The 24,779-nt window shown below is 39.8% G+C and overlaps 1 protein-coding gene across 2 annotated transcripts in view; it reads right to left on the bottom strand.

The window, feature by feature from the left end:
• LOC109430493 (uncharacterized) overlaps positions 1-24,779 on the bottom strand; it is a 376,017-nt gene that overhangs the window by 235,348 nt on the left and 115,890 nt on the right. Inside the window, exon 2 of one of the 2 annotated variants that reach the window (XM_062859819.1) lies at positions 8,397-8,864. The exons of the other annotated variant lie outside the window; for it this stretch is intronic. Coding sequence (XP_062715803.1) covers positions 8,861-8,864 — 4 coding nt within the window. The 3' untranslated portion in view covers positions 8,397-8,860. Of the gene's footprint in view, positions 1-8,396; positions 8,865-24,779 lie in introns of those variants that run through there. 2 annotated transcript variants of the gene reach the window in all.

Raw genomic sequence — 24,779 nt, 5'->3', positions numbered from 1 at the left:
GAAGCAATAATACGATCAATACGATCAATTCTGACTATACATGTCAATGGTTGCTCCTCCGTGATTGATCTGAACTGGTACCAATTGCACTGAGATCCAACTGAATAAGAGGCTGGGACATTCCACTTATTCTCAAAGTGCAATTTTAGCAGCTCATGCATATTTGATCAATAACGGCGCCGGCCAAGTCCTTATAGTCAGCTGGGAATGGAAAGGAATGTTAGAGTGTACTGGTTGTTGCTACTAGAGACCGAGAGCACTCTGCGTCCCCACAACACGCACGGACTGGGGTATTTTTAGACGGAAAGGATGGAAGATCTGGGAGTCACCGTTGGGTCGGTGATGCGATCCATGGATAGGGGATATTTATAGTGTTCGTGATAGATTGTGTGGTGAATAAGGTGAATAAGGTCAAGCGGCACAGCACGCTCTGGTTGCATAACTTATAGGCGTTATATATACACTGTGCTGTGAGTAGAAGTTGGAAGGGAGGGAAACGACTTTTTTCAATTCGTTTCTGGTTCTAGCGATGGCTATGAACATATGTATGAATATACAGGGGATGGCCAAAATGTTTGGGATAGGCAACTTTTTTTTCTCTCACAAAAAAGTTCAACATGCTATAACTTTTCATTGAGTGTAATAAAAAATCTCAAATTTTGACTGTTTGTCAACCTATTATATGTGCATCATTGGTACAAATTTGGGCTCGATTGAATAATGTTTCGCAAAGTTAGAACCGTTCGGGTAAAACACTATTTTTTAGACAACGCATTTTTGGGCTGTCATATCTCGGAAACGAGTGAACCGAATTGAATGAAATTTTGAACGTACACTAACAATATGTAAATGCTTCACAAACTATTAAAACATAGGTACTTTTTAAACTTCGAAAAAAGTTATCATGAATTGAGATTTTTTGGATTTTTCTCGGAAAAATGTAATTTTTTTACATCAATGTCAATAAATTTTAGTGTTGTTATCCAAAGATTTTCCACTTCTGTTCTCAAGTTATCTCTAATCAGATATATTAGAGCCTATTCAGATTGAAGAAAGAACACATTTAGTAATTTTTGTGTAGTATTGTAAATTTGACTTATTTTTCCCTATATGGGTAAAAATTTCAACCCGATATAACTCAATTCGTCGTGAGAAAATATTACATTTTATAACGTCGTATCAAGTATCAGTATATTGTTGATAAACGTTAAAAAATTCATTCAATTCGGTTCACTGGTTTCCGAGATATGACAGTTCAAAAATTAGTTGTCTAAATAAAAGTGTTTTACCCGAACGGTTCTAACTTCGCGAAAAATTAATCAATCGAGCCCAAATTTGTACCAATGATGCACATATAATAGGTTGACAAACAGTCAAAATTTGAGATTTTTTGATGCACTCTATGAAAAGTTATAGCATGTTGAATTTTTTTGTGGGAGAAAAAAAGTTGCCTATCCCAAACATTTTGGCCATCCCCTGTACATGAGTTGTATATGTAGAGAAGAGAGAGCGAGAGAAAGTGGATAGAAAGATACAAAGTAGGATGAAAAGGACGGGCCAGGGATTGAACCCATGACCTTCTGCATACGAATCAGAAGCGGTTGCCACTAGACCACCAAGCCCGTCTAAAATTTATTGAAATTAGTGAAGCAATTCTTGAGAAATTACTGAAGAAATTTACGTGAGGCTTTTTGAGCAGTCTATTGATTTTTCTCAAAAACTAACCCTTGGAAAAAAATTCGTATGGAATCATTGAAAGATATTCTGAAACGATGCTTGGAGGACTTTCCAACGGCATCCATTGGATAATTTCAGCAGGAATCCATGAAAGATTTTCTAATAAAGTTCCTGGCGAAATTTCTGGAAAAATCTGGGAGAAAATAATATCTCCGAAGGAATTTCAAAAAAAAAAACTCGGAGAAAAAATCTAGAGTAGGTACACTTTTACCCCCCTTTGGCATTAGGATCATGTTTGACCCAAACCGTACACTACGTCAGCGATCTGCTGCCAACGTGATACAAAAGGAAGGTTAAATGATTTTCTGAAGGAACCAATGAAAGACCTTGTAAAGTGGTCGCTGGATGGATTAATTACGAAATTTTAGGAAAAACAAATTCTTGTAAGATTCGCTAAAGGAAACAATCCGGGATTTTTTGAAGATTTCAAAACAAAAAATTCGTTCAAAGGTTTCTGACCGATTTCCTGGATGTTAAAAAAAAATGGAGTTATTACTGAGGAAATGCTTGGAAGGGGTTTTAAAAGAATCTTTGGAGGAATCTGTAGACAAATCTCTGAACGAAACTTTGGAAGAATTTGTTAAGAAATCTCTGGGAGAACTCCTCAAAAAATCTTTGGAAGATCTTGTGAAGCCATCACTAGTTGGGGAAATTTTTGAAGGAATCCCTGAAAGATATATTCTGATGGAAATGCTTCAGTAATTTCTGAAGCTATTGGTCCAAAAATATAGAAAAATCCTTGGAAGATTGCTGAATGATTTCCAGGAGGACTTTTCAAAAGTATCCATAGAGTAATTACTGAGAAAATGTTTGGAAAGCTCTTAATAGGAGCCTCTTAGGATTTTTTCGGAGACATCTGAAGAATCTCTGGAGAATTTTCCAAATGAATTAATAAGGGAATTTTCGAAGCAATCAATGCAAAACTGTCAGTCAGCCAAACTGTCTTGGAGTTTAGAACTTTAAAGCTACACTCGTTCTTCCTTCTTCATCTTTATGGCTCTACATCCGCACTGGGACTTGGCCTGCCTCGCTTCAACTTAGTGTTCCTTGAGCACTTCCACAGTTATTAATTGAAGGGCTTTCTTTGCCTGTCATTGCATGTTTTTGTACATTGTGTGACAAGTACAATGATGCTCTATGCCCAGGGAGTCGAGAAACTTTACCCGACCTGAACGGGAATCCAACCCGTTGGATGGATGGATTGACGATCCATAGCCTTAACCACTAGGTTAACTGGAGACCCCACACTCGTAACAGTTGCCATATCTGATATACTGAGTAACCTTGCATAATCAATCATGGTTACTGGGCCAACCTTAAGTTTTCTATATATTATTATGAACCTTTGAGACATTACGGGTCGTCCAAACTGTCCTGAAGTTTTACTCTTGGCATTAACAGTAGTTATTCTAACAGTAAACTGTACCATTACAATGCAACTGTAACATGTAATCCCCCTGGAATTTAATGAGTCATTCCAAGATAGTTTTGAGATATTCTAGAAGATCAACCAAACTACTTCGGAGACCATAGCTTCAGCTCTACACTTGTGCTTTTGCCAGTACGTTAAGGTGAAGATACTTTCAAAAGATCAAATCTGAAGAACCGGATGTCGGTTTGCGCTGAAAATTTAATCGATTGGTTACCAGCAGCGGGTAACCGATCGATCAACTTTTCAGCGGAGTCGTATCTCCACCTTAAGTAGTGTTATATCCACTGTATTTACCAAAGTAGTTCGAGGAACAATAAGCGTTGTTATACACTGGAACCTCTTTCAATGCACATGGCTGGTACTTCATAAATTAAAAACGTGCATAATTTTAAAAAAGGCATAAAAAGAGGGAAATTTGCTCCTGGACAGTTGAGGTGGGGCTAAGGGGGTTTCCATAAAGTTCCCAGAGAGCCCAAAAAGGGGGTTCCAAGGGGCTTCACGTGCGTTTTAAGGGGTTGTTTCGGGGGATTTGAGAAGCCTTTTAAGGGTGATCTGTCAAGATTTTTTTGGTGTTTTCATAGGATTACGGGGAATTCTGGGGTATTTCAATAGTATTAAGTGGGTTCCAGGGGCGTTCCAAGCGGCTTTAGGGGCAATTCCGTAGTCTGCTCTGAAACTTCCTGAAATGCCTAGAAAATCCCCCTTAAACCTCCTAGGGGCCCCATGTAACGCACCTGAGAGGCTTCGAAACCCCTGAGAACTCTTCCGTAACGCTTCCGTTACACCTCTGAATCCCCCGAAAATGCTCTGAAACGTCTTGAAATGCCTCCAAAATCCCCCTTAAATCCCCCGGACTCCATGTAACGCACCTGAGAAGCTCCTAACACTGCGAAAACTCCTTAGTAACGCTTCCGTAACGCCTCTGAATCCCACCGAAGTGGTTTTGAAACGTCTTGAAATGCCTCCAAAATCCCTCTTAGACCCCCTCGGGCACCATGTAACGCAACTGAAGGGCTCCAAATCCCCCGAAAACTCCTCCGTAACGCTTTCGTAACGCCTCTTAATCCCGCAGAAAATACTCTGAATCGTCTCGAAATGCCTTCAATATCCCCCTAAAACCTCCTCGGGCCCCATGTAACGCACCTTAGATGCTCCGAACCCTACGAAAACTCTACGTAACGCTTAAGTAACGACTCTGTATCCCACCGAAAATCCTCTGAAGCATCTTGAAATGCCTCCGAAATCCCCCTTAAACCCCCTCGGATCCCATGTAACGCACACGAGACCTTCGGAAACATCCAAAAACGAACCTGTAACCTTCCTTTGCATTCCTCTGTAAAACACCCCTTGGCCACTGTTGCAATAGTTACCGTCGTTATTGAATATTTTAATGCACAATATTGATACTGAGTAGCTTTCACTCTTTTTGTGCAGGGCATAAAAAAGCGGCATAAATTAAAAGTGCATAAAAATAACATGCATAAAAGAGGTTTTAGTGTATATTTTTGGGATATTATTAACCATTATTATATCCCAAAAATATACACTATATTATTATTAACCATTATTATTGCCCGTGTAGCTGCCGGCTTAGAATAGCACTACGGACCCCTGTTCCGGGGGTAAAAGTCCACCAAACAGGGAACCCCAATCCAAGGTGTCAGGCGACCCGTGCTGATGGATGAATGATTGAGGGGGTTTCAAAGATGCTCGATCGTTAACGGAGCTCGTAACGTGGGTAGATCACCTTTTCGTGTTGAGTTACGGAGTAAAATCTACCGAAACCTAGTGTCGACCTACTTTTCCAATTTTGGAATATGCGTTCTGGCAATTCAAGGAATCATAGTATTTAGTCCTTGTCACTGGTACCGTGGTGGCTTACGGTGTCTGAATAAAACTAAGTTAATTAACTTTACTTTGCAGATAGTTAAAAACCTCGCCGTTCGAGGCTAAACTTGATGCAAAGGACATCAAATCGGGTTAGGGATCCATATATGCACTAACTCTTCAAAGACAGGTAAGTGCTGATATGCAAGGAACATACTAGAATCCTTATTATGGAACTGGAATGGTATTGCTGCTAATGTTAAAACCCGGGTTCTAAACTTCTTACTGGGGAGAATTCAGCAGTAAATCAAGGGTGATGCTAGGTTTCCGATGCATGGCCAATATCAGTACTCTTGTTTTGTTTTCTAAGAAAACAAAACAAAAACTGTAACAAAATCGATACTTTATTGCCCCTCAATGGCAATTGAATAATGCGACATGCACTACACTAAGGATACGGGTAATGTCACAATAGATCTAAAAACTGGTCGCAGTGACAAACCCGAACAGCAATAAAAAAACATTATTGTTGTTATGGAGCTTAGTTTTATAAAAACAACTACCGTAACATAAGGTGATTTCGTTTTAGATAGTAACGTTACACAACCAAATTAGATCCATTAACCTCTAAGCTCTTAAGGGTCACTTCATGAAATATTTGTGATAATTTAGGTCATCCAATCTTGAAGTACACAACCTTATATCTACACTTGCAACGCTAGGCTGCTACACTAAATAATTATACATAATGAACTATATTTACTAATATTCTTCAAATACTAGTGGGCATTGTTCCGTACCTTTGAAACATTTGTGCTATCAAAAGTTACGTTACCTAGTCTTACCTACCCAGATCCGTGAACTTCTGTAAAACTCAGAACTATTCCAAAATACCTTTGAGATATTTTAGGTTTACTAAACTTCCCTACAACCAAGAACTTCCAGATAAGGTGAAGATATGACGAAGCCACATCTCGAGCACAAATCTGAAGGCAAATGTGGGACGCGGCCGAGGATAAGGGCTGCAGCCACGAATCGAGTGTTATGGTGAAGATTTGTTGATTCAGTTTTAATATAATTGTTATCAACGCTGAATAAACGAGATAAATGCAATCAACACGGTTGGTAATGTTGTGTAACCCAAAACAGCATAAAAAGATTTTATTACGGCTGTAGACTCTGAACATCAGAATATCCCGAAGCTAGGTCATAGTCTCTGATAGTATTTTGCGAGCTCCAGTAAGTATAATAGTTTATAAAACATAATATTACATTATATTATATCATCTCTATTATATAACCAAAACAGAAACTTCAATTGCTGTAAATCTAGCTGTGGATGCTAGATTTTTAACATCATAATAGTTTGGATGACCCCAGCCGATCTGATGATGTCCATTGAACATTCAGAAGATTTACCGGACATAATAGATTACAAATCGTAGTTTTGAATAATGAAAGAAGTTACCGCTACACCCGTAGGTCTTACGATCTAAACTCAAGAATAGTTTGCATGACCTGAGATATCCCAACTGCTCTGGCACTCTCTTTTGAACTTCCAGAAGACTTGCTGGACATGATGGAATACAAATCGTAGCTTTAAATAATGAAAGAATTTACCATCACACTCATAGTGGAGCCTCGTAGCCGCGCGGTTAGGGTCACCAAGCTTCTAATCGCACCATGCTATGGGGTGAGGGTTCGATTCCCGCTCCGGGCGATGAAACTTTTCGTAATGATATTTTCTTCTCCGTATCCAGTGTTAAGTTCCATTCAGTCTGTACAGCCTCTGGCTGAAGACGGTGTCCGTGACTTTTGATTTAATAGACTTCAGGGTCTGAACTCAAGAACAGTTTGGATGACCTAGGATATCCCGACTGCTCCGATACTGTCTTTTGAACTTTCAGAAGTCTTACTGGACACGATAGATTATAAATCGTAGCTTTGTATAATGAAAGAAGTTACCGTTTCACGCGTAGACTTTAGGATCAAGCTCAAGAACAGTTTGGATGACCTAGGATATCCCGACTGATCTGATACTGTTTATTGAATTTTCAGTAGACTTATGGCCATGATGGAATCCAAATCGTAGCGTCACACTCGTACACTTCAGGGTCTGAGCTCAAGAACAGTTTGGATGACCTAGGATATCCCAAATATTCTGATACTGATTTTTGAACTTCCTGAAGACTTACTGGACATGATAGATTTCAAATCGTAGCTTTGTATAACGAATGAAGTTACCGTTACACCCGTAGACTTTAGGATCTAAACTCAAGAACAGTTTGGATGACTTAGGATATCCAGAGAAAAAATATCCTACATCATATTCTACCCTTTCTATGCTTTTGAGCCCCAAAACCACAGAAATACGTAGAAAAAACTCTATAATATGACATCAACAGACATTGCTACTCTCCTTTTAAAATTTGGTCAAATCAATTTCCAGCAACACTGTCTCAAATTTTAATTTATATTTTATAAAACTTTAGACAATGTACAGATCAGATCAATATCAGAATTGTGGGATTTGATCATTTGTTCATGTTTAGTAAAGTCTCATACCATTTTTAGCCGAAAATCTTGTAAAACTTTGAATTATTGTGAGCTCTGGAATTGCTGATTACCAAAGTCTGACAACAGGCAGAACAAGAAATGTACCAATTTATATAATTCCGTCATATACAAAAACGTAGTCACTATGTCAGGTCAAATGCTGATCAGCGATAAATACGTCAGCAAAGAAACAACATTTCAGCACTTTTTGCTCGTCTCCCATTTCCTGACTATCCTTTTTCTTACCAGCAGCTATCACAAGCTCATATTTTATTCATTTTTGCGATAATCTTATCCATCGAAAAACATCGCATTGATTTTTAGCGACTTGCTAAAAAATCAAGCCAGATTTATTAATCCCCTCCGCCATTGAGCTCACAGCTCGATCAGCATTGATCCCACTCAGGCAGTTGTGGTGGGCGGCGTTGTTGGAGGCCGGGCTTTCTGCGGCCCGAGGAGAGACTTAGCTTCAATTCACACATTTTACGACCAGAAATGATAATTAGTTGAAGATGATCTCAGATGTTTTCCTCCTCTGAATCGGATGGCTTGGATGATGGTTGCTTGTGTCGCAAAAGCGAGGAGCCGGAACGCTATCTACTCGCTCTCTATCATCTAAGAGCTGACTCGACTCTAAGTAGGTATAGGTGTGAAACATATTTTCACGGCGCATGACAAGAGGGAGAGTGATTGCGCCGCAGGTTTGGTGCACGTCAGCTACGCGCAGGGGTTCTCAATGTGGGGTAAATACCTATAGCCAAATTGGTGTTACTTTCCAGCATGGTTAGTATCTTGATTTCAGCAGCATAGAACTTTCTTTACCAAATCACCATTTTTGCCAAAGGTTGAGAACCACTGAGCTACTGTTTTTGTCAGCCCAGTGCAAAATGCGCATTAGCTTCACCAATGTACGGAACAACGAGGACCACCCAACGTTGACAACACGGAAAGTTTTCCGCGCTAACTTCCTCGTAATTCGCGTTGAAAGTGATTTTAATGAAACATGAAAATGCGCTACAATATGTTGAGGTTGGTTGGTTATAAGTAGGTATCAGCGAAGACGCTCGCTATGATCATCAGCTAGGTAGGTATCGTGTTAACTAGCTTATCGGATTTTGCCAGGTGTTGTTTCGAAACGATTGCCATCAATTTTACTGCTGCGCAGTGCACGGTTCGATGAGTCATATTTGATGCGGTACACGGCTGAATTTGAATGATACTCACGCGATATGAAGGTGAGAATTTTTCTCAGAGTGTGGCGTTTATTGACGAGAAAGGTGATTCATTTTTGGGATGTGGGATGGGTTCTTACCTGGAAGTAGAAAAAGCAGCAAGCAGCAGATGAATAAATTATCATAGAAAAAAAAAAATGAATTTCATTAGAATATATTTAGAATCTAAAACTTGATTTTCGCATAGTGTTAATTAATGCCAAATGGTGATTGTAATTTGCGAAGATTTGGCGGCACATTTTCAGATGATTTTTTGTTATCAAAGAACAAATGAAATAGTCGTGTGCAGAAGTAAACTAGCAGCTATGATCCAATGTCCTGGGAAGGAACGAATGAATGAAGGAAAGTAGGAAGGAAGGAAAGAAGGAACATTTGTTAGAAAGTGTGGGAGTTTTGACGGAAATTTCGCAGATTGGTTGCAGAGCTGTCATGTTAAAATCAGAACGCCCTTTTTCTGGCGCAGCCCCATAGAAATGAATCCAGTATTGTGCCTTAAGGGCATTCTTTGGGTGATTCCAATCCGAAAGATAATCCTTTACTACAGAGATTAAAAAAAAAACACCGAGAAGAAAAGAAAATCTGAAGAAATTCATGGATGAACCCGACGCAACTGCTGGGAAAACTCCTGTTTGAATTCCTAAGGGGATGTCTTGATATATTCTCAACTGGGGAAATACCTTAATGTAATTCTTAGACGAATATACATATGAAGAAATTCCTAGAGAGCATATTTGTGAAGACATCACTGGAGCAATATCTGGAGAATCCAATGAATAACTATGTATCTGTATTCAAGCTGTTCGGATCCATATGAAGTTAACCATCAATGTTAACTTCTTTTCCCGATCAGCCTAGATAGCTGTGTAGTGTCGGTAGCGGTTGTCTCAATTGGCTAAGAATAACACTACGGACCACCTGTTCCGGGGGTAAAAGTCCACTAAACAGGGAACCCCAATCCAAGGTGTCAGGTGACCCGTGCTGATGGATGAATGGTTGAGGGGGTTTAAAATATGCTCGATCTTTAACGGAGCCCGTAACGTTGGTAGATCGCCTTTATGTGTTGCGTTACGGTTCAAGATCTACCAAACCGAACCCTAGTGACATCCGGTTTGTCAAGTTGGGGTAATGTGTTTTGGTAATAAGGATTCATGGTACAAAGTCCTTGTTACTGGTGACAGTTTCTAAAATTGCATTTATTCTGCCTTGCTGATAGTTAAAGAATCGGACTTTGCCTACCCGAGACTACACTTGATGTTAGGAAAACAAACATGCTTTACGTATCTGATTGCGTACTAACCTATCAAGGACTGTTAAGTTCTGGTAATTCAAGGACTCACGTGCATTCTTATTGCAGAACACATTCTCTAATTTGACAGAGTTTTGCAACTAGCCTAAAGTCCCGGGTTTTTCTTTGTTGTCCTGGGACTAAACTAGAAGCAAGACATAGATGGGGCTAGAGTTCCGATGCATGGATAAATATCAGTACCACCGTTTTGTTTTTCTCAGAATGGAGTGGATTGTGTTTGATTAGGGGCGCTCTTTCACTGAGATTTAAATCTCTATGATAACGGAACCTTTTCATCGCAATCGATTTCTTACACCTCTGGGATAACAAAACAGGAACTGTACAGAAATCGATGCTTCATTGCCTCTCAATGACAATGGAGTAGTACGACATGCACTAAATACTAAGGATACGGGTAAAGCCACAAAAAATCTAAATACTGGTCGCAGTGGCTCACCCGAACAGAAAAAAAAATGTATCTGTATTCGAAAAAAATCCTTCAGAAGTTAAATCGTTTAGCTATCGTAAAAATTCCCAGGAAATATCTCCGAACAGATTGCAAAATTCGAGGCTAAACTCTTAAAATTTCAGAAGGAATTCGTGGAAATTTTCGAAAAGAATCCTTGCTTTTTGAAAAGTTTTCTGTGAACCCACTAAGAAATTCTGATATTTCTAAAAATAAGTATTTGTTTCGTGAGATTTTTGAAAAAAAAATCTAGCGGAACAAGTGGAATCTTTTAATAAATTTCGGAAAAAAATCAAGATGAATTTTTGAAGGAATTAAGTATGAAATTTATGGAATAATTTTTACAAGAAATTCCAGAAAACATTTCTGAAAAAAAGTTCCTAAAGATTTTTACAATTCATTCAAGGTGCAATTTTTGCAAAAATATCTAAAGGAAACTCTGAAGAAACTCTGCATGAATTTTATAAAAATCCCTGGTAAAATTTTTGAAACAAGCAATGTGAGTTGTTCTAAAAGAATTACAAGTGAAATTTATGGAAGAATCCCTAGTGGAATTTGAGAAGAAATCCCCGGGGGTTATCGGTTAAGCATTCCCTCTAGAGAATTTCCGAATAAATCCTTGAGAAACTTTTTGCCAGTTAGAAATTCTTGGAGGAATCCATGACAGCCAATAAACACATTGCTGAAGAAATGTTCGGAAGATGTTTTGCATAAAAAAAACCGGAAGAATTTCTCAAGATATCCTCAATCGTGGAAGAATTCCTGGAGTAATCCTTGGAGAAACTCAAGTTATCCAAGATGAACTAGCCAAGGGCTAAAAATCTCGTTAATACAGATAAAAAAAAGAAACTCAAGAAAAGAATAAAAGAAGGCATTTTTGAAAGATTTCCAAAAAATTCGGAAAAAATACTGTAAAGGAATATCTGAAATAATCCATGCACAATTTTTTGAAACAATGTTTTTTTGAAAATTTCGGGATAAATCTAGTGGAATGCCTGACGAATCCATTGAGAAATTTCTGAAAAATATCAAGAGGAATTTTCGGAGGAATCTCAAATGGAATTTCTGAAGGATTTTCTCAAGATTATCTTGAAATCCCAGGAGACATTTCTAAAGCATGTTTTAAGGATTTTCTGAAAACAAATCCTGGGATCAATTTTTGGAAACAAAATATCTATGGAAATTCCTGGAGGAACTCGAAACGGATGTGGTGAAAACCCCTGATCGAACTACTGGAGCAATCAATGCAAGATGATCTTTTATAATTATTTTTGATTTTTTTTTTTGGGAGAATCCCTAGTGGCATTTCAGACGGAAATTTTAGACGGAGAAATTGCTAAAACTATCTCCGAAGAAAAATTTCCGGAGATTCCTTGGAAAAGTTTTCAAAACTATCCTAGCAGAATTTCTGAAAGAGTCTTTGGAGGAATTTCCAAAGAAACTCCTGAAGGAGTGGGATAAGGTTTTTTTTTCAAAGAGTTTCTGAAAAGCACACGAAAAAAAGTATCTGAGCTGAATAGGAATTTCTGAAGTAATCCATGCAAGATTTTCTTAAATAATGACTAATTTTAGAAGAGAATCTGGTGGAATTGCTGAAGAAGTTCCTTGGAAAAAATATACAAACGAATTTCTGAAGAAGCTCTGTATAAATTAGTCAGAAATTCTTGTTAAACATTTTTGATGCGATCAATGTAAGATCTTCTTCAAGATTCATTTGTAGAATTTTTTGCTGAATCCCTAGTAAAATAAAAAAAAATCCTTAAGAAAACTATTAGAAAATAAATCTGGAAGGCATTCTTGAAGGAATCCATGGCTAGCATGGAAGACTTTTTGCAAAAATTTGAATGATAAATTCCTGAAGGGCATCATGTTTCCCAAGGGAAAAATTTCAGAAAGATTTTTAGGAAGATGGATTGTAAAATCCCCGGAAGATTTTTTTTTAAGATATCCTAATTTCTGGAGAGATTCTTGGATAAATTTCTGAAGAAATTCCTGGAGGAATGAAAGAAGGACTTTCTGAAATTTCAGAAAAATAGCTTAAACAGAATTTATTAAAAAATCCATTTAAGATTTTCCAAGAAGATGTTTTTTGAAAATTTTGGAAGAAACTCAAATGAAATTTCTGAAAAAAAAATCATAAAAAGAATTCAAAAAAAAAAATATAAAGGAGAATTTTTAAAGGAATCTCTGATGAAATTTCTGAAGGAATTTTTGTAATATTTTCTAGAAAATTAGGACACATTTCTGAAGAAAGTTCTCTAGGATTTTCTGTAAAAAAACCTTTGGAGCATTTCTAGGAAAAAAATATCCAAAGGAATTTTGTGATGAAACTTTGTATGAATTTGGTAAAAATCTCTGATGGAATTTTTGAAACCAGCATTTTAAGATGTTCTCTAAGATTTATTTGTGAATCTGGGTATTCTGGGAGAATCACCGTTGGATTCAAGAAGAAACCCTGGGGAAATGGCTAAAGCAATCCATGGAAAAAACTTCCGAATGAATTCTTTGGGGACTTTTTCAAAACAAAATTGAGAAGGTATTCCTGAATGAATCCATGGCTGGCTTGGGAAATTTTGTGCAAAAATCCGAGGTGAAATTCCTGGAGGAAATTATGGCTACCAATGAGCACATTTTTGAAGGAAGATATTCTGTTGAACCCTCGGAAGAATTTCTCAAAATGTCCTTTATCCTGGGAGAATTTTATGAGGAATTATTGGTGAAATTTCAAAACAAAAAAAAATGCCTGTAGGAAGGACTTTTGAGAGATTTACTGAAATTGCATATTTACACTTGAGAGGAATTTCTAAAGATTTTCTAAAAGAATGTTATGTGAAAATTGATGATGTGAAAATCTACAGGAATTGCAGCAGAAATTCCTTAGGAAATTTCTGAAACCCAGGAACAGTTTTTGAAGGAATCTCTGATAAATCTTTTGAAGGATTTTTTGTAAGATTTTCTGAAAAGCCAGGAAGCATTTCTGAAGAACGTTCTGAAAAAAAAAAAATCTTTTCAGAAAATGTTTGTAAAACACATCTAGAGGAATTTCTGCGGGAATTGTGTATGGATTTCCTAAAAATCCCTGATGGAATTTCTGAAGAAATCATTGCCAGATGTTCTAAAAGAATTATTTGTGAAATTTCTGGGAGGGTCCTTAGTAAAATTTTAGAATAAATCGCTGAACAAATTGCTGAAGCAACCGTTAAAGAAAGTTTCCGAATGAATTCTTGGGGGGCTTATAGCAAAAAAAAAAAAAACAGATTTTTTTTTAGAAAATTTGCGAAAAAAAAACCCAAAGAAATTTTTGAAGAAATATCTGAAGGATTTAAAACATTCTGGAATAATAAGTTGAGAAAACTCTGATGGAGTCCTTGTTCAGAGTTTCTGACGACATTTGTGGAAAAACTTCTTAAGAAATTTATGAAATTCTTTCTTAAAAAATCTTTGGGAAATTTCCAAACGAATCTCTAAATGAATTTATACATCAAGCTATGACACAGATTTCTGAATGATTTTTGCAGAGTTTTTAAATAAATCCACGATGAAGTTCCACTTAAGTAAGAATGGAAGATTCCTGCCAAAGTTTGAAGCAAGACTATCTCCCCAACCTTTTCCCAAAAAGCAATCTGAGAGCATGAATAAGTTAGCATCCAATCTACGGAATATATCGTAACTTCGCAAACGCAAAATAAAAAAAAATAATCTCAAGATATCTCTCAAGGATTCCTCGGAGAAAGTGGTAGTTAAATGTACATAGAATTTTCAAAGGAATTCCTTCAAAATTTATTTTATGAATAATTCTAATGCCCCAACGGGTTTGGGCCAAAACATTTCTAATTTCTTAAGCGATCACAGCTAAAATTGTTTTCGTTCATGAGTTATGGCCAATTTTGAACCATATAATATAGGCTTACATGGTCATTTTTTCACAAAATTGGCCATCACTCAGAAAAGAAAAAAGTGCATTCTAAAAATTTCAGCAATCCAAGATTATAAAATATTGTTTTGAAAAAAATCCGCTAATTCGGGCATAGTTTTTTGGAAAACTGTTTCCAGTTCATTATTTTTTGTATTTCTGAGAAATTTGCTTTCATTTTCAGTAAACAAGTTCGTTTCTACGATGCTTTGTTCTTGAGTTATGATTTTTCAGAAAAAAATACTTACATGGCACATTTGGACATTTTTAAACCAAATTGGTCATAACTCACAAACGAAAAAAAGTGCATTCCAAAAATTTCAGCGAAAAAAGCTTATAAAATAACCTTCTCAAAAAAAATTTTTTTTGAAAATTTTCCACGGGCTCAGGCGTAGTTTTTCCGGCTTTTCTTTACGAATTTTCTCAACTGTGCAAAACTTTGCGAAAAACTTTTGGATTTTTTGGATTTCTGAGAAAATTTGCTTTCATTTTTGAAAAAAAAAACGTTGTTTCTACGATGCTTCGTTCTTGAGTTATGATTTTTCAAAGTAAGTAGTGTCAGCACAAAACAAAAAAAAAAAAACCATCTAAGTTTTCCGGGAAAACATGCAACTCTGATTTTTTCTTATTTTTTTCTGTTCATATATCCATGAGCCCAGCCTGTTCAAGTTTCATGAAAATCTGAGACCCTTCAACCCAATTTGTACGATTGTGAAAAAAATCCCCTGAAGAATTTTCTAAAAGATTTTTCAATGGAATCACTTGAGTAATTTTTGAATTATTATGCAGAAAGAGTTTTAAATAAATTCCTTACGGAGTTTATGAAGCAACTCGTGCGAAAACTTCTCAAGAAAGTCATGCAGGAATTCTTTTAAAAAAATCTTCGTGAAGTTTCTGGAAAGATTTCTACATCAAAACATAAAGAAAAATTTCAAAAGTTTTTTTGGAAGAGTTTTTGAAAACGTCCACAAAGAAATTCTTAGGAAAAATTCTGGAGAAATTGTTGGAAAATTTTCAGAAGTAATGCCTGGAAGAATCTAGGAAAGATTCTTTTGTACAATTATCTTTATTTTATCCATTGCAAAATGGAGATGCAAAAGAAATTGATGAAGGTAATGGTAATTTTTATATATGTATAAGGACAATTCAACTTTTGATACAAAAAAAAAAAGAAAGGCTATATTATTCTTATACCCACACGAATGGCAGGAAATTTCTAGTTTCATAAAGACATATTTTTGCTTGCGTTCATGTTATTTTTGTGTATTTGTGAGTATGCATCAGTATCGTCAGTTTAAATAGACATTATCCCTAAATTTAGGAAAGCGTTAGGAAAAATCTTATATATTTGTGATTTGTTATACGCTTTAGGGCACAAACAATTGTAAAAATTTACTTAAGTGATTCACATACATATAAGAGGGCGGAAGAGTTATTTCTCATAAAATGTTTAGGAATTCAAAAACAATATTTTAATATCTCAATAACAATCCCGATGACACCACTGATTGGTAGCATTATTTGAAGTATCATTCCATTTTTTTTTCTACAAGTTTCATCAAAATTTTAGGACGGAAATAAAAAAAAACAGGGATTTGTAAAGCCAGCCGGCTTATAAAATATTGTCTTTGATGTTGTTTTTTTATGAAAAACATAACTACACCTATTTGTAACTAGGTATAACTTTCTTGAACGTCCGATTCTGCATATATTTCCACACAGATTTTCACCCAAACCCCGAAAGTAGCTCCCATCAACCGCAAAGTTCAACACCGCGGCGTCGATTTTTTTCGGTTATGTATTACAAACAATGTTGTTTTATTACATGTTATCTCCCTTCGGCGTTCCCCCTGCGTCACAGCCTGCAGGGGCAGGTCCCCCGCGTGCGCCACCGTGAGATTATCACTTCACCGGTCTGGTTTCGTAGTCGCATTTGCTGCTGCTGCAGCTTTTTTCGTCGTCGACAAGTTGATTCAACATCAAACCGAACCAGCCATCGCACCGCGCCGAGTGGAGTACCGAGATTGAACCAGCTAGTGCTGCTAGAGCACCGACGACGACAACGACGACGGGAGATCATGGGAAAAAGTTTTCCTATGCAGCAGTCGCGTCAGTTCGGTCTCGGTCGGTTGTGTTTTGGTTCGCCCAAAGCGGTTTGCTCTTTCTCCAAAATATGGAGTGAAAAAAGCTTGTCCAACTGAATCCACCGGTGGTCGTCGGGGGACAGAAACGGACGGGCGAGTGCAGTGTGGTGGCGGGGCTTTGCGGGAGAAAAGTCAAACCACCACCGACGATGATGACGAGGCCGCCGTGAGGCTGGGGATGCTGTTTTGTTGATCGTGATGTAATAAAGAGAAAGGCTCTTGTCAGCTCTTGTGGAGCCGGTTCGGGTCACTGTGTTGCATGGGGCTGCCGCTGAATGTTATACCGGAACGAAACGGGTTGGTGGGCAGCTGGGAGAAAAGTGTTGCTCTTCCCTCTTCGTTGACACCTTGTTCCGTAGGCATGTGGGGTTAGAGTTGTAATGAATTCGGGTTCGTCGCTTATGCTGCACAATCAACTCTAGAGTCTCATCCTTTGAAAGAAGCAGCTGTGACAGCCAATAATTATAAGGGATATATTGAGCTTTTTAACATATTAGATCTCATTATCGTGACTTTTCAAAAAATCATATAGCTCTCAAACGGCGGAAAGTTTAGAATGTAATAAAACCACAACGTGGCACTGGAGTGCAGGACAACCAATGCAAGATTTTGTACAATTGTAGAGACTGTCCGTCCCAAGGTCCGTCCATTATGTGTAAAACCATGGAGTGCTTTCACGGATTGCTTCTAGAGTTTTCAAAGTATTTTTCTTGTAGCTCTTCCAGGGATTTCACTTGAGGTTTCTCCAAGGAGCTCTTCGAGAGTTTCTACGAACTTTACTTTCTAACGGATCTCCCTCCCGGCAGTCATTCAAATAGTTCTCCAAGAACCCTTAAAAGGTTTTTTCTGGACTTCCTCTAGTATTTACCGTTGAAGTTCCTCTAGAGAGTTTGGCGATTCGTGAAGTGATTGTTTTTTCCAGAAATTTAAACAAAGACTTCGACAGACAAGGATTCAAGGATTCAAGGATTTTTTCAGGAAGTCCTCTAATTACTCTTCCAGAAAGACTTCTGAGGATAACTACAGAAAATGCCCTAATTAATCCACCTAGCGGTGATGATGCCTTTCTCGTGCTTTGAAATATCGTGCTTTAAAATATTTTTGACTCCGGATAACTACCCCAACTAAACTAAGCGCCATCTTGAACGTTGAGACACCATCTTGGATGTTCTGATATTCATTTTTGGATTCTGCACCTAAAATTACATAAAATAGTCACCGTATTGAATTTTGGCATATCGTTTATGGTTTTCTGGTTATCAGACCGGCATTCTTCCCCATTCAAACTATAGTCATATTGCAGACCTTGTGAAACAGCGCACAGCTTGGGTTTTCTGATTACAAATTTTGAATTCTGGACATATTTCCATACAAAATATGTCCATAATGCAAGAATTTAAAATCCTTCCAAATAGGCGCTAACTTGAATACTGGACCATTATCTTGAATTTTGGACCGCTATCTTCGATACTCTGGTGGACTCCGAACATATTTCCCATGCCAAGTACACTTATTTTACATAGTTTTAGAGCTCAAAACTCATTAAAACAGCCGCCATCTTCTCTTGACGCGATCAAATTCTTATATTTTCATCCAACGTTGACCCATCCTGCTATAAATTTATACCTTAGGAATCTGGAATGGTACGATTTGATGAGATCGCTTTAGTTTTGTCTATGTTTTGTTCTAATGATCACAGTCATTTGAACCTTTTCGTCGATATTGGGCCTCCTTTGTCTCCGACATTCGCAACACAAGCAATCAAACTACTGTTCGAAACAAAAATGTCAAACGAATGCACTTCACGACGATAGCGGCTTCAGGAGACGGTTCGGCTTTTGTTATTCCTGTCTTCTTCCATAATAAGAGCTATATTGCCCATCTATGTGTCGCATTCAATGCAACATGCAAGAATAAACTAATATTAACATTCATAATCGGAATTGGCTGAAAATCTATGCGTAAAGCTAGAATTAGACAAATGTCATCGTGTCAGATGACATTAATTTGGCCCTTTCTTATGTTTATTGATCTTCGTTCTACTGCTCGTGTTGTGTGTGGTAACGGTAGCGCACGAATGTAACACGACTGCGGTAGCGAAATGAAGGTAGTAAAAAGTGTCGAATGTCGTCAAGACTGGTCGTGATTTGATGTACCGCATCCATGGGTATGGTTGAATTTTACATTTTACTACCCGGATCTGATTCCGGGTAACTACCGGCTGAACCAAATATGGTCTGACACTATTGTCTTGTTAACTGTTCATCGGTTAACCAAAAACGTTGCAAATTGAAGGTGTCACATGCAGGGTTTGACAATTTCGACGGGACTCTCAGAACCAATTCCGGAACACTACCAGTTGTCTCTAGTGTGATCTAAGGCTATTTTATGACTAACTGTTCATCAGGTTATCTCAAAAGCCACGATTTGATGTGTCACATGCCTGGATTTGCTTTACTTTTATATTTGGCCTCTTCCGGCCACTCAAAACCGATTCCGAAACACTTGCTGGCCTGGTTGCATTAGGTAATCTAAAAAGCCGCTATTTGATGTGACGCATGCACGGGTTTGTTTCTCTTTCAGATTTGACCACTTCGGCGGGAACCCCGGAACCGGTTCTGGAACAATGGTTCAGATATGGTCTGAGATGATTTTCCTGCTCATTGTCCATCAGGTAATCGAAAATGCCGTGATTTGATGTGTTGTATGTATGGGTTTGGTTCAATTGTATATTTGGCCACTTCCAGCGGGACGCCTAGAACCGGTTCCGGAACACTACCGGTTCAGTTATGGTCTGAGACTATTTTCCTGCTTACCGCTCATCAGGTTATCGAAAATGCCGTGGTTGGATGTGTCGCAAGCATGGGTTTGGTTCAATTGTGTGTTTTGCCACTTCCAGCGGGACGCCTAGAACTGGTTCCGGAACACTACCGGTTCAGATATGGTCTGAGATGATTTTCCTGCTCATTGTCCATCGGATCATCGAAAATGCCGTGGTTTGATGTGTCGCATGTATGGGTTCGGATCAATTGTTTATTTGGCCACTTCCAGCGGGACGTCTAGAACCGGTTCCGGAACACTACCGGTTCAGATATGGTCTGAGACTATTTTCCTGCTTACCGCTCATCAGGTTATCGAAAATGCCGTGGTTGGATGTGTCGCATGCATGGGTTTGGTTTACTTGTATATTTGGCCACTTCCAGCGGGACGCCTAGAACCGGTTCCGGAACACTACCGGTTCAGATATGGTCTGAGAATGTTTTCCTGCTCATTGTCCATCGGGTCATCGAAAATGCCGTGGTTTGATGTGTCGCCTGCATGAGTTTGGTTCAATTGTATATTTGGCCACTTCCGGCGGGACACCCGGAAACGGTTCCGGAACACTACCGGTTCAGATATGGTCTTAGACTATTTTTCTGCTTACCGCTCATCAGGTTATCGAAAATGCCATGGTTTGATGTGTCGCATGCATAGGTTTGATGCGTTTTCATATCTGGTCCCTTCCTGGGGTACCGTTCCGGAACACCTAAATGGCCGTAACTCCGGAACGGCTCGACCGATCCGAACCATTTTCAATAGGAAACAATGGGACCAGATTCCCCGCCGAATGAACCATCGGTCGTTAAAATCGGTTGAGGTTTACTGCCAAAAAGTGATGTGAGTTTATTTGTACACACACACACATACACACATACATACACACATACATACACACATACAGACATCATCTCAATTCGTCGAGCTGAGTTGATTAGTATATGTGACTCGACACTCCGAGCCTTCTATCAAAAAGTCATTTTTGGAGTGAACATATAGCCTTTCCAGTACACTTAGTGTTCGAGAAAGGCAAAACAAAACTAAACTAAGGCTACTTGGAAACTTTTGAGGCTGTAAGTCAGCTTTCTACAAGAAAATAAGTACAAAACTGAAGAGAATTGTTTTTGAAAATTAGAATTATATGTCATTGAACATAGAACCCCAATGAATGTATTTTTCAGTATACTTTTCTTTCGAGTAGTCCTGTATCTATTACGGATCTTATTCAAAGCCATGTCGTTTTTTAAGAAATTTTCAAGGAAACATGTACCATTGCTTAGATCCCAAGCAATACACATGTCATATAATAGTTACAGCAGCCCAGGTTTTGGATGTACAGCAGATAATTTGAAGTAATTCTAGCATTGTGTTAGAGTTACGTTAAATTCAATTTTATATAATCAAAAATTGCGCTACCGTAGCTCTTATATGACTTATATGTTGCTTGCGATACAACTTTACTCAAAAAAATTTCACTGTACTCTATAAATTGTCTTTCTAGACATAACTAGGCCAACTGAAGAAATTATTTGGTTAGGGACCGTTCATAAACCACGTAGACTTTGTGGGGGGGGGGGGGGGGGGGGTTGGCCAAAGTCTACGCTCCATACAAATTTCAATATTTTTTGATGGACAAAAGTCTACGAGGGGGGAGGGGGGGGGTTCTGAGATAGCTAAATTTTGGTCTACGTGGTTTATGAACAGCCCCTTAGAGATATTTCTTAGTTCTCAATAAAAACATTAAAGATTTTAGCCGTCTCCAGATTGGTGATTCGTAGCCTTAACCACTAGGCTAACTGGAGACCCCAGTATGATTTTTTCGTTTGAAACATTTTCGAGAATTGAAAATAATGCGCAAGATGACGATTTTTTATATTGAGGTGAATTTTTACTAAATAATGCAGAGCTCCGCCACAGTAATCTTTAGACTTCTCACCCTTATGAATGGATCCATGCATAAATACCAGCATTATGAACCATATCAGCGCATTGTAGCACATCCACATCAGTGCCGCATAGTGCAGTCAGCTTGGCAGTCAGTGTATGCTTCAATGGAAAGTGGGAATTCGGTAGCACCAACTCCAAACACACTCTCGCTCCATTGCATTGATTGGATGCAACCGGGTAGGTAATGCAACTCGAGCGTGGAAACAGAAAGTTGGAGAAAGACTCTAAAAATGCAAAGCCCGTGAGTGAATCCAGCATCTAGCAGCTCCGAAGCTGCTTGCTGGGTCGTTCAAAGTAGCATCATTTAGCACGTTTTATGGAGTGAAGCTTGAAAAAAAAAAATCCTACATACATAGGTCGAAAAGGGGGAAACGGTCCGCGCCTAGGTGTTAATTGGCCAACCATGATAGGGCAAAGAAATCAGCTTCGATACGGGTAATCTGCTTTCGAGAGTCGTGTAAATGTGGTGATAAGTGGATGATAAAGCGGTAGCGTTTAGGTGGTCGCCTTTTTTACTTGTTGGAATTGAGTTCCGAAAAAAAGCACATTCAATCATATAGTTAGTGAAAGGGAAACCCAATACGGTTGGAAGATTCCACTTCGTAGAAAAAAAAAATGCACAATCTAAACCATTACCGCTGATCACATGCGATTTGTGTTACATACATGGAGGAAACCACCGCGCTCGAGGCAGTGCGACAAACAACTACCATAACTAGGTGCCATTTTCCACAATTACCAACTGTGACGCAATCGGTGCTAAATGACAGTAATCATGGAGTGCACGCTGACTGCACATTTTGCCAGTGCAAAACAAGGAACTAGAGTTACGCTGCTGATGCGGTATGCAAATTCTGCGGAATCATTTCTAATTGTCTTCCCTGTGTTAAGTTACTGTCGCTACTAGAGCCGCGATGCTAAAAACACTGATAGTGGATCCATTTTTGCCTTTCTCGTACGCTAAAGTGGCTCGGAGGGACGAGTCATATATACCAATCAACTCAGTTCGACGAATTGAGATGATGTCTGTGTGTATTTTTTTTTCTTCTAAACCATAGGGGGATAATCTGCTCAACAGACACCCTAACAGAAGGTTAGGGTAGTGTAGGTCTGACAGGCCGTCTTCTACAACAAAAGTAAAATCCAGGACTACTCTCTCCTCGTACCCACTAAACCATTCCTATGGTCGCCAAACCCTACGTCTCTCCGGAACCACCAAGAAGGTATTGCTTCAGAGAGGGGCTAGTGCACATCGCACCCACAAGGTTAGCTGCGTAGCCTGCAGCAACGAACATCGATGACTCGCTTTGGAGAGTCTATCACGGTAGCATGCTGGCGCTTAGCCAGTTTTCCGAGTGGTCCTCGCCACTCCCTTTGTCCTCGGAAGGCGGGCAGAGTCAACCCCGCCCGCGCCCTACTGCTGAGCGGACATCAAGAACTGATGCCCACATGCAACCCGATCTGACCTGCCCGCAAAGGAAGGGTATCACTACCCTTCAGGCCCTATCAGATGCATCCGTAAGTTGCTGACGGCAGGGTCTCCACCTGCCCCGACCCTTGCCGGGGACCCCTTTCCAACCGCGGGCTTGGATCCAACCCAGTAGACCGACGCCACGACAGCACCGCTACCGGGACTTCCTCTCCGCGGCTACTTAATCGCTGTAAGGGTCGATCTCGACCGCAGGGCACCGGTATGACCTACGAAGCCGACTCCGAACCCCTGGACCACCTCTTGTACTGCATCTGGACTAGCCATTCTCCGAGTCCACGCGCCACCTCCTCTGTAGCTCCCAGACGATGTGGGTAATAGCCGTTGAATCGGCGTTCCAGCCAAACTCATCCCTACACATCCTCTGGACCAAGTTGTCCGGAAATGTGTCCTCTCCGCATGTGGCAAGCATGCGGTCACGCATTGTGCGAAAACGCGGGCACACGAACAAAACGTGTTCCGCCGTTTCCTCTAAACCATTGCACACTGGGCATTCGGGAGAATCTACATGCCCGAAACGGTGCGGTGTAGATACTGTCGGAAGCAACCATGACCTGTAAGGACCTGTGTCAGGTGGAATGTAACTTCCCCATGGCGCCTATTAATCCAACTATCTACCCTCGGTATCAACCTATGGGTCCAGCTTCCTTTGGTGGAACTGTCCCACGTGCACTGCCATTTGACCATAGAGGCCATCCTGGCAGTCCTGCGTATGCCTCTTGTGCCGCGCATTTCGAAGCACTCCATGTCCTCACTGATAAGAATGCTGATAGGCACCATAGCAGTAATGACGTAGAGAGCGTCATGTGACACGGTACGGTACGCGCTCGCAACCCTCAGGCACATAAGCCTGTAAGTACTTTCCAGCTTCCGTCGGTAGCATTCGGTACTTAGCGCGGTGCCCCACGCCGGGCCGCCATACCTAAGTATGGACGTAACAACACTAGCCAGAAGCTTGCGCTTACTGGCATACATCGCAGAGCTATTGGACATCATCCGGGACAGTGTCACAATAGCTGTGGAGGCTCTTTTACAGGCATAATCGACGTGGCTACCGAAGGTAAGCTTATCGTCGATCATCACACCCAAGTGTTTGACGGAGCGCTTTGACAGGATAGTGCACTCTCCTACACTGATCTCCGTCAGCTGCTCCGACTTCCGGTTGTTAACAAACGTCACCTCTGTCTTGTAGTGAGCCAGCTCCAGTTTCCTGGACCGCATCCACGCCTCCACAACCTTTATCGAGTGGTCGGTAGTCAACTTCACCTCCTCGATCGTTTCACCGTAGACTTCGAGCGTAATATCGTCGGCAAATCCAACAATCACCACTGGGTACTCTAACCTCAACACCTCGTCGTACATGACATTCCATAACACCGGACCCAGGATGGAACCTTGCGGGACTCCTGAGGTTATGTGAAAGCATTTCCGACCCACCTCCGTGTCGTAAACTAGTACGCGATTCTGAAAGTATCTTCCGTGAATCTTGTACAAGTACTCCGGTATCCCCAGACGCAAAAGCGCATCGGCAATAGCAGCCCAACTGGCGCCATTAAATGCATTCCTTACATCCAGAGTCACTACCGCGCAAAAGCGAATTCCCCTCCTCATAGGCTCGAGTGCTTTCTCGGCGGTTTTTGTAACCGACAAGATAGCGTCTACGGTGGACCTCCCCTTCCGGAAGCCGTACTGGTTACTCGAAAGACCATTTTCGCCCTCGGTGAACCGCAACATTCTATTGAGGATGATCTTTTCGAGCACCTTCCCCGCCGTGTCAATCAAGCATATTGGTCAATATGCCAACGGGTCTCCTGGTGGTTTCCCTGCCTTTGGCAATAGTACCAGGCTCTGCCTATTCCAAGCTTCTGGGAAAACTCCCTCGTCCAGGCATTTCTGCATAGCAGACCTGAACATCTCGGGAGCCTCTGCAATAG

This window comes from Aedes albopictus, chromosome 3 (genome assembly GCF_035046485.1).
Source record: "Aedes albopictus strain Foshan chromosome 3, AalbF5, whole genome shotgun sequence".
NCBI classification, from domain to species: Eukaryota; Metazoa; Arthropoda; class Insecta; order Diptera; family Culicidae; genus Aedes; species Aedes albopictus.
The sequence above is the reverse complement of the archived record's forward strand: the minus strand, read 5'-3'. Positions and strand labels throughout refer to the sequence as shown.